The sequence below is a fragment of the Sesamum indicum genome, linkage group LG9, assembly GCF_026168435.1.
Source record: "Sesamum indicum cultivar Baizhima isolate 11 linkage group LG9, ASM2616843v1, whole genome shotgun sequence".
Classification (NCBI taxonomy): Eukaryota; Viridiplantae; Streptophyta; class Magnoliopsida; order Lamiales; family Pedaliaceae; genus Sesamum; species Sesamum indicum.
Genome location: NC_142665.1, coordinates 11,592,362 through 11,602,878, shown reverse-complemented (window position 1 = coordinate 11,602,878; position 10,517 = coordinate 11,592,362). Strand labels below are relative to the sequence as shown.

The following is a 10,517-nucleotide window of genomic DNA, read 5'->3' as shown; positions in this document are numbered from 1 at the left end:
TGAATATAATAGTTAATTATAAATAATGAATTGATATTATACATGAATATATTTAATTAGTTATAAAAAATTAATTGATGCATGAATATAATCAATGAAACATATATGAATTCATTTATTTTCAATACATATGTACTAAATTTGCTGAATTTAAAAAAAAAATCTCTCTTTTAATTAATAAAATATTAATTTATCGATAAATTAATATCTCTCTAAATTAATAAAATTTCATGGTCCCAAGGTTTTAATTTATAGAGGTTTTACTGTATATTCTTTTGACTGCAACCCATAAATATGGACATGATTGGTTTAATAGATTATTGCAGAGATCATAAAAAGACAGGACAGAGGCTGGTGAATGAGAGGTCCAATGGGAAGATCCATGTTTTAAGTGTATTCAAGGTTATTATTAGTTGTTTGCCGTGTTTATGCATGTAAATGAAATGCTTAAATTAATTGCTTTGAACTACAAATTGTCTAATATTTCTCTATTCAACTATGAATTCTAGGGATTGCTTTATTTGGTTCCGTACTTACTTAATAAGTTGAGCTATGTCATAATAATTACATGAACCCTCATTGATGTGGTAAACTCCACAACGAGATCAACTACACTTTGATGGTGCAACACTATCTTTTACTTGTTTCTTGCAATTACTACTTTCTTGGATCCAACACAACGAGTTATTTGATATGCTTGATAAATAATGCTCTCTTTCCACTAATCATGTTTAAGTCATATAGACATATTTCTAATACTTTGTAAGTGGTGTTGCGTCACATTAAAAATTGAAAGAATATAAAATAAAAAGAGGAACTTAAATCACAAAGGCTTTTTCCACTGAAGACCAAAAGTACTACAAACAAAGTATTCTTTATTTACAATAGGTCAAATTTGTTCTAAAGATAATAGATATCGATGTCCTAAAAAAGGAACCGCAAGGCTCTTGTGTGTGTCATGAAAGCTAGTGTGTTAGTGAAGCAAGTTGACGACTGTATCATTTGGCTAACACTTGTCGGATCATCTTCACTAGCATTACCCTGCACATAATCAACAATATCAGTATCATTTAAAGTATGTAAAGAGCAAAATGCATAATGTATCTATCAATATACATCTATTACGATTGATGGCTCTAGAGTTTGTATTTGATTTCTCAATTATGTGCTTGCCAAAATAACTTCATGTCGTTAAAAACTGTGCGGGGAAATTTAAGAATTGAAGTAGGAGATTCAAACACTCAATTGTTTCACATTGACCACTAAAAAGAATGTGCTTTTTGACACTATCTAGAACAACATGATAACCTAATGTATCTATCTCTTCCTCTCTACCATTTTTCTAACCAAAGACGCAAACCTTTGTCCCTATCTAGTTATTCTCCATCGATTTTTTTTCCATATTTTAAAATTCAAGAAAGGGTGAAACCATTGTATTTTTTCTTTGTATACTTCAAATCCAAAAATGCACGTGATTTCTATGAAACCTTCACATTCTCAACATTCTAACTTGGAAGTAATAGGATTATGAACTTTGAGGTCAGTTTAAATGTGAAGAATGCAAGGTAGTTCGGAGTTGACGCCTAAAAGGGAGATAATCCTCCATTGTTTTTGTTAATTTATTCCCAAATTATTCATTATGTTAGGTTTTATCCAATTTGCTTTTTCAAAACCTTTTGATTGTCATGCATTTAAAACTTTTGTACAAATTGTACAGAAACACCATATTTGTCCATGTCAACGTCCAACCTTTGCAGGTGTATCATAGTAAAATTTATTGAAAATCACTACTACGCAACCACAAATTAGTTTATTTTTGAATTTCAGAAATAAAATATCATACACTACAAGATAAAGCGGTTGTCTAGATGCCAATCTCATTATTTATTTTTATATTACTTGTACACCTATCATTTTAAAAAATTTGTTACCACATCTTGGCGAGTAGCAATATAGGTAATGCATGTAGTTCTTTAAGTATTATCAATACAATTATTTATCACAACAACAAAGTTAATTACACACTTTTATGGAATTCTAAAGAAAAAAAATTTCATTTGTTCTAAAGTAATAAATCGAATGCACTTCAAACTTCAAAGTGTTTCCAAGAATACAAAAACTGCTTTAAATGACAATAAAGATCAATTAATGACTTTCTTTGAAAATAAAAACATGTGACTTTTTTAGGCACTTATCCACAAACAAGTAAATGAAATACATCTATATACTTATTAAAATTGCACAAAATATTCAAAGTCTGTAAATTTATCTTAAAGAAATTAGTGCATTTTGATACTGATTTTGAAAACATGAGTTGATAACACAAAGCACTTGACAAGAGAAAACAAATCTTAGTAAAAGAATAAAAAAGAAAATAATTTTTTTAGAAATATACTATGGTTGATTATTCAATAAAACTAAAAAAAATCCCATATCTAGTATTAATTTGTTCATTAAAAATATTTATCAAATGTTTGAGATTACATATATTTACAAAATTCATGAAATCTTCTTAAAAAATTTTAATTGGCTAGAAAGACAACCGCTCTACGCTTTAGCATAGTATTTTATTTTCCAAAGTCCACAAAATAAAATAACTCATAGTTGGATAATATAGATTTTCGATATTTTTTTATGATACACCTGCAAACATAGATGTTAAACATGAACCAACATGATTTCTGTAAATTCATACAATAATTTTAAATGTATAACAACAAAAAGTTTCAAAATAAGCTCATGAAGAAAACCCAACACGACGAATTAATCAAGAATAAATTTACAAAAAAAGGGGAGATTCGCTCTCCAATTTAGGTCTCAACTCTATACTTGCACCATTCACATTTCAACAACCTCAAACATTCCCAATCCTATTCTTTCCGAGTCAAAATGATGGTCACGTGAGTTTTTCAAAGAAATCAGCGCACAAAATTTGGATTTGAAGTTTACAAAGTATAAATTTAATGGTTTCAACCTCCTTGATTTCAAAATATGGGAGAAAAGTCGGCAAGAAAGAACTAATAAGGACATTGGTTTCTTTTCGGTTAGAAATTTGACGAGAGGAATATGAAGATACACAAGTTAACATTAGGTTCTAAAATATCATCAAAAAGCATACTTTTAGTGGCCAAAATGTGTCCCAATTGAGTGTTTAAATCCTACTCAACCCTTTTGATTCCCACACAATTTTTAGCAATATAAAGTTTTTCGGTAACACAGAATTTGCAAAACCAAATCCAAAACCTTCAACCTTTAATAAACGAGTACACATAACCTATAATACTATTAATATGCTTCACTTGTAGAATCAAATATATGCATGCTACATGTGTTAGGCCACCATTTTTAATTGCAGAATACATACGTTTGGAATTTTCTAATGATGATTCGTCATATCTGTCTGATACTCTTTGGGACTTCAAACATGCTAGACAATTCACAATTTTAATGGCACTAGCAAGACATAGACAATGACAATACTGCTAACAATAAGCTTGCAAATAAAATAATTGCTAATAAATAATATGACATCTCTATTCAATAAAATAATTGCTAACAATAAACATGCTAATAAGGCAGAACTACGAATAAACCAAGACATAGAAGATAACAACATAAATACATGTGGCATTCTCCAATTCAAAGGCATAATATGCAACAGAAATTGACTGGTAACAAAGATAATAGCAGTTAAGACAAAGTAGTAACTTACTGCTCCTAAAGTAGTAGACTCCCAGTTGCCGATCAAAGCCAAAACTTTTTCAAACCAAAGTGCTAGCGAAGGAAGCCTCACTAGCAGCTAAATTGCAGAAAATTTGCGAAAACATCACTAACCTCTCACACAGACTTACCAATTCTGATGGCTTGCAGTCTCAAGTTTGGTTTCCACTATCAACCACCAAATGGGAATCCACTGTGAAAACATGCAAATGTGATTAAATTCCATTACAAGAAGGGAAAGACCCAAACCCAAAAAAACAAAAGAAAGACTAGATAAGCATATGGCTAAGCAAGAGGATAGAAGAATAAAATCAAAAAACATCTCACAATATTCTTGTGTTCAATATAGTGAAGATTTTTAAAATTTCAATGCATGCATAAATCTGAAATGTTTACTTTTAACAAATAAAATTATTATTTCGTATTTAAAGAGTGGAGATATACAGTGTAAACAAGGGAAACACGAGATATGCTTTTGTCAAATATACGTCAACAGAAATTTTCACGAAAGAACTTACAGCTGCTAGAATAATGTACAAACATCGTCATTTTCTCAAAATCCTTTCAAGAGCCCATGAAAAATAGTCTCAACACTTCAAATCATTACAGCCAAATGGGGAAAAGAAACAACAAAAAAAATTAAAAAGACAGAATAACATTGCACTGAAGAATTTGTAGAAGGAATATCGATCAGTAATAGAACATATATAGAACCTTGAGCCCTTTTCTTTGTTTTCTTAGTATCTCAAAGTTTGAACATCTAAAATTTAAAAATGAATTAAGAAAAGGAAGAAAAGGGATGGGGAGAGTTCATACATATACCTTGAAACATAACCTAGGTGAGCAGGAGCCAAATCGTTAGTGAAGACCAGTTGACGAGCCTTGTTCAAGGTTTCTGTCTCCCTATCTGAGAAAATATAATGAAGAAATAAAAAATTTCAGCAAGAATCCAAAGAAAAAAAAAAAGAAAATACAGTAGCCCAGAAACATTTTCCTTACATGAATGAGAACAGGGATTGACAAGACAATGCTCCACTGTACAAGGAAAACTAATTGGCGAAAAATCGAAGGGGAGTATTTTACAACTCTACTTTTATTTATTGAGGGTTAATAAGAAAGATGCAGTGATGGAAATTGTCTTGATTTTATAATGTGTAGAAAAACGTAGAACATTGAAATTAGGGCAATGAAAAGAGGTTGCCTTGACGGTGGCGGTTCATGTGTCCCCCAAGGGCTTGAGACTTGCAGAACTTGAGGGAACAAAACCTGCACTCGTAGACCTTCCCGGCCTCATCTTTTCCCTCCTTAGCGCCGCTTTTCTTTTTCCTGTAGCCTCCTGCAAATATGCCAATTACATCAACTTTGATCAGACTAATCTTATACCTAAATTCCAACCTAATTCACCCCAATCAAGATTTTTCTTCCTGTCTTATCATACTTACTAGAGGGGTTTCCTTTTCATACTACAAAATCCCATGAAAAGCCCGAAAACTCTTTTCAAGAAAGGTAGAGAGAATCTGAATTAAGATTTTGGGGGGAATTTGTTGATTAATTGAAGATTTGAGCAAGAGAGTTTTCAGTTTTATTGCGCAAGCAAAATATCTTCGCAGAAGAAACAGAAATTGATATCAAAAGTTTCTGAGAAGCACAAAAACACAAGAATCGAATTCTGAAAACTGTTCCCTTTTCGTAATCCAGGGCATAAGGGAAGGGTAAGAAGATGATATATATATATATATATATTATTACAGAATTTCAGAAAATTTCATTGACTGATCAGTTGTAATCTTGGTTTCATCTTTTTCTTTTACTTTTTGCTTAACTTCAAGAAGATGTAATAAAAAAACCGCAGGTACTAAAGACAAAGTAATGTACCAGCAGACGAGGAGCTGTCCTCTGAGGCCTGTATACCATCTTTAGTGTAATCTTCGGGTCTAATGGATTTCCCTCTGGTCTCCTGGAAAAACAAGAACAAAGAGAGAGGAAGTGAAGGAAACTGATCGAAGAGTTTGAAAAGATGAAATTGTGTAATATATAGTGGGCCAATCAACGGTAACATTTCTTTCTTTTTTTTTTTTCTTTTTAATTTAGAATGCTTATAAAAATTAGCCTCCAACGGTAAACATTTGCTTGGAAATTCAAATTAAAAATAAATTTGAGAGATTTTTTTCTTTATTTTATTCAGTATTTATCAAAAAAGATATTGAATATACTTCAAAAAATAAAAGATAAAAATATAATATACTTTAATATTTTTAATTCTTTATCCACAGAGTTGTTAGATAATATTGCTAAGATCTATTTTGGATGAAGTCTAATAGTTTTTTTATTTTTATCTAAAAAATATACTATGTTTCATTTGGCATAATAAAGCTCATTCAGGTTGTCCACATTTGCGGATAAGTGGCGCTTAAGTGGATAGTCTCAATGATTCTATTTTATTATATATCGATTGAAAATTTTAGCCAATCAGATCTAACAATTATGTTAATTATATTAGTCGAATGATATATTATAAAATATAAATTAATATATTAAAATCATAAAATTATGAAATCTAAATTACAAAATTTCTCAAAATGATGGTAAAGTGAATATTTGAGTTAAGAATAAAATAATTTTTTTTTTTGGATAAATAAAAGGAACAGTGTGGTACTATCTCATATTTTAGTTTTAAATGATATTAAAATATGATATTTTAGTTTATATTATCCAGAAATAAACTTAATCAATAATTTAGTACATTCTGGTAAATTTTTTTGTATATAAATATTTAATATAATTCATATAAATTTTATCATTATAATTTCAATATCCACTACAACAAAATGCTTATATTTCAAAATTTTCACCATATATTATAATTGTTAGCCAATATATTATATTTTAATTTTGGATGATATTAAATTATGGTATTTTGCTTTCTTTTATCTAAAAACAAGCTTAACCAACAATTAGTATGTTTTGATAATTTTTTTGTAAGCAAATATTTAATATAATGCGTATGAAAAAACAAAAATACATTTATTCACTATATATTAGAATTATGTCAACATCTTATATTTTAGTTTTAGATTATATTAAAATATGGTATTTTAGTTTATATATATGATCTCAAAACAACAAGCTTAATGATATTATTTATCCACTAATGAAGAAAATTCTTTAAAGAGAAAATCAAACCGAATGAAAGTTCGAGTTACAATGAAAATATGAAATATTTTCAGATTCTGAAAATACAAATGAGGGAATTTCTCATAAAAATTCCTGAAAAAATATTACAATGATCCCAAGAGGATTGATTCAAAACTTCTCACGCCAGAAGAAGAACGTGAATGGCTGAGAAATTTTGAAGTTCGACAAGTACTACCAGTATATATATATATAACCTCTTGCACACTAGCCACAAAGAAAAAAAATTGTGTGCACATGAATTACAAATCATTCTCACCCTTTTAATATATGTTTGTTGGTCCACTTCATCAAGTAATAATTAAGATTTAATTCTTGCGGGAGTAAACACGGCCAAGCAATGAAGGATCTTCAGAAAAAAAAAAATGGAATCTAATTGCATCTAGAATTATAGAATCTAGAGCAACTGTGCTGAGATTTTTAAGATGCGAGGAACAATTTGAATATATTTTCAAATGTTGGAGGTTGCTTTAATCTTTTTTTCATTAAGTCATGCTTTTTTTATATCCACTATATATATGTAAATCATAAAAGAAATAATTTTAATAAAAATAGAGGACCTTGCACTTATATTGCACATTTAAATTGAATGTGGAAAAGCAAAAGATTTCATCTTCTAACATTTTTGCTACACAAAAAAGGAATTGCACAAAACAATCGAATTTGAAATGTGAGAAATAACAAAAATTAGTATGACCGTCTTATGTATATTTTTCTTTTCTTGCATCAAAGATCATAACAGGGAAGACAACATAGTGTTTTGTTACTATATGAGAGTTTGAATAGAAGAAAGATGGAGGCGAAAGAAATCCAACTTGGGCAGAGGGTGGTGTTCCCAATGACTGAAGAAGTCTATCCTGATATAGAAAACAAGTATCTAATATCAATGAAAGAGTGACTAGAGGAGAGCTAGACTAATGAGGTGCGAGAACGTACGGGAACCACCAAGACCGAAAAGGTACATTAGTTAATATACCTACATGCATCTCTTAATTAAGTAGATAGAGAAAGTACATTAGTTATAGGCAAAATTGCAAAATTAGTCCTGTAAGTATAGGGGGGTGGCAAAATTAATCCTGCAACTACTGAACTGGCAATTTTAGTCCTATATGTTTTCATTTAGTGGCAATTTTGGTCCTTCCGGCCAAAATTACCCAAAAATTAGCCGAAAAAATTGGGGTTTAGGGTTTCGGTTGCCAACTGGTCTCTACTTAAACACGTGACATCTTACATGGCTGCTGACTGGTAATTCTGGTCGGAAGGACCAAAATTGCTACTAAATTAAAACATATAGGACTAAAATTGCCACTAAAATAAAACATTAAGGAGAAGTCGTGGATGTAACGTTGACGGAAACTGATCGGAGTGATGTGTGCGCCTTGGGGAGCGAACACAAAGGTGTTGGTCCGCCAACCAGATAATCGCTGGTGACGGAAATATAACGGAAAAATCAATGGTGGGCGCGGAGAAAAAGTGACGAAAATAAAAATGAAGAGAACCGACCGAATAGTTGATGACAATGGATGGGCTTGGGTGCAATCAACTCGCCGGAGGATGGGGAGTTGATTGGTGGTGGTCTCGAACAGTGGGTAGGTCGGACGGCGGTGAATCGAGAAGAGAAAGAAAATAAATCTAGGTTTTAGGATAAGACTATAATCAACAATTGGGGGCATGTTTGAACTCTGATTGAAACACATGCTATAGGGTTGGAATCAGCGTAGGATGGCGAGTTTAGTGGTGGTACGCGTGGCCGGAGACGCGCCGGAAAAAAAATTCCGGCGACCGGCTTGGTGGTGGTGGGTGATGGTTAACCTTTTTTTTTATCACGTCAGCATCCACGTAGGATGCTACCTGTGTAGTAATGTCCATTTGTCGCCGAAACCCTAATCCCCAATTTGATTTGTCAATTTCCAATCACTTTTGGCTAGAAGGACCAAAATTGCTACAAATTTTAAACATAAAGGACTAAAATTGCCAGTCTCATAGCTAGGGGACCAATTTTGCCACCCCCCCTAATATACAGGACTAATTTTGCAATTTTGCCTTAGTTAATATACTGCACGTATCTCTTAGTTAAGTAGATACAAAACGATATGTTAGTTAATACAACTACGTGTCTATATTAGTTAATATAATTGCACGTGTCTCTTAACTATGTGTATCCTAATCAAGTAGATAAAGAAAATATGTTGGTTGATATAACAGCTCGTGTCTCTTAACTATGTGTCTATCAGTTAACTTCATATAGAAGATATGTTAGTTGAATATAACAACACATATTTCTTATTTAAGTAGATACAAAAAATATATTAGTTTATGCAGCTTCACGTGTATGTTAGTTAAGTTGACACATATTATAAAAGATACACTAAAATCAAACTGACACTATTTCGTAGACTTAACAGTATGAAAATTCTTCTATGTCGGACTTCTTTTGTTTTTCATCTTATTATAGTTCATAATAGAGTAGCCAATCATTTGCTTTCATGTAACAAGTTATATGTTTCGACATAAAGTTATTATCATTTATGATCTTGTCATAACCACACTACATCATATGATACATCATTCATGATATAAAAAATATGATAAAAAATATAATTTTTCCATATAGTTGTTTTATGCGAATATCGTAAATAGCTCATATTCATATTGAATTAACTAGAAAAAATATATAATTTTAGTTCTGTAATTTACGGTGGTTGCATTTTTAATCTTATAACTTATGAGAGGTTTGTATTTTTTGTCCTGGAACTTAGGGTGTTGGCAATTTTGATCCTGTATGAAATTGATTGATAAGAATAAAATTGCAACTTAATTAGGTTATGTGCAAGTCACGAGCAATTTTTGATCAAATTAGCTCAAAAAATAAAATTGCTGCAATTTTGAAGTTATAGGACTAAATTGAGAAAATCAATTCATACAAGACAAAAAATATCAATCCCTAAATCACAGGACTAAAATCATATTTTTTCTCAATTAATTATGACCATCCATACACAGCAAAAATTACATATCCGTACGCATTAAAAATTGCATTTCCGTAATGAAAATTATGTACGTAACAAAAATTCATATTAATTATATATGAACATATACGACCATATTAATGATCCATATACTTCTAAATTCTAATCATTAATATATTTGTTCATTTCTATATGCAACTAAAATTGTTTAGGAAAAATATAGATAACTAAAATTTTATTCGAGTACTAATATATGAATAATTACACATAAAACTTAAAAGTTCATATTGCACCGAGACCATATAGTAAATTTAGTATCCACTCCACAATAGCAGAAATGGAAAAATGCAAAATGCAGTCTATATACATACACTTTAATTACGATTATGTATCATTAATCTCATTAACAATAGGCTTTATATTTTTAAAAATCTCTTAAATTTCCAGCACATTTATAGAGAATCATGGAAAAGACATTTTATGATGTATATTATATGATTTACTATATTATGAATTATAAATGGTTAGTGAGTAACTTCGGACTCTAAAAATTTATGGTGGATTTTTTTTTATTTAGAAGTAATTTTTGCTAATTTAGTTAGATTAGTGTTATTTAAATTGGTGCAACATTATAAA

General features: G+C 30.3%; 1 protein-coding gene across 1 annotated transcript; it reads right to left on the bottom strand.

Moving 5' to 3' along the window:
* Nucleotides 1-818: 818 nt before the first annotated feature.
* On the bottom strand, nucleotides 819-5,779 carry LOC105180031 (zinc finger protein JAGGED-like). The gene is made up of 5 exons (XM_088885003.1): nucleotides 5,596-5,779; nucleotides 4,922-5,056; nucleotides 4,543-4,627; nucleotides 3,852-3,913; nucleotides 819-1,041 (listed from the first exon to the last, which is right to left on the bottom strand). Exons 1-4 carry the CDS (start codon nucleotides 5,777-5,779, stop codon nucleotides 3,892-3,894), a joined length of 426 nt encoding a protein of 141 aa, XP_088741129.1. The 3' UTR covers nucleotides 819-1,041; nucleotides 3,852-3,891.
* Between the last annotated feature and the right edge of the window lie 4,738 nt (nucleotides 5,780-10,517).

Excerpts from the sequence above, each read along its gene's own strand:
- LOC105180031 (XM_088885003.1), bottom strand. The coding sequence starts at position 5,779 with ATGTTACCGTTGATTGGCCCACTATATATTACACAATTTCATCTTTTC. Across the intron at positions 5,057-5,595 it reads GGACAGCTCCTCGTCTGCTG|GAGGCTACAGGAAAAAGAAA; the intron begins GTACATTACTTT and ends GCATATTTGCAG. Across the intron at positions 4,628-4,921 it reads CATGAACCGCCACCGTCAAG|ATAGGGAGACAGAAACCTTG; the intron begins GCAACCTCTTTT and ends ATATTTTCTCAG.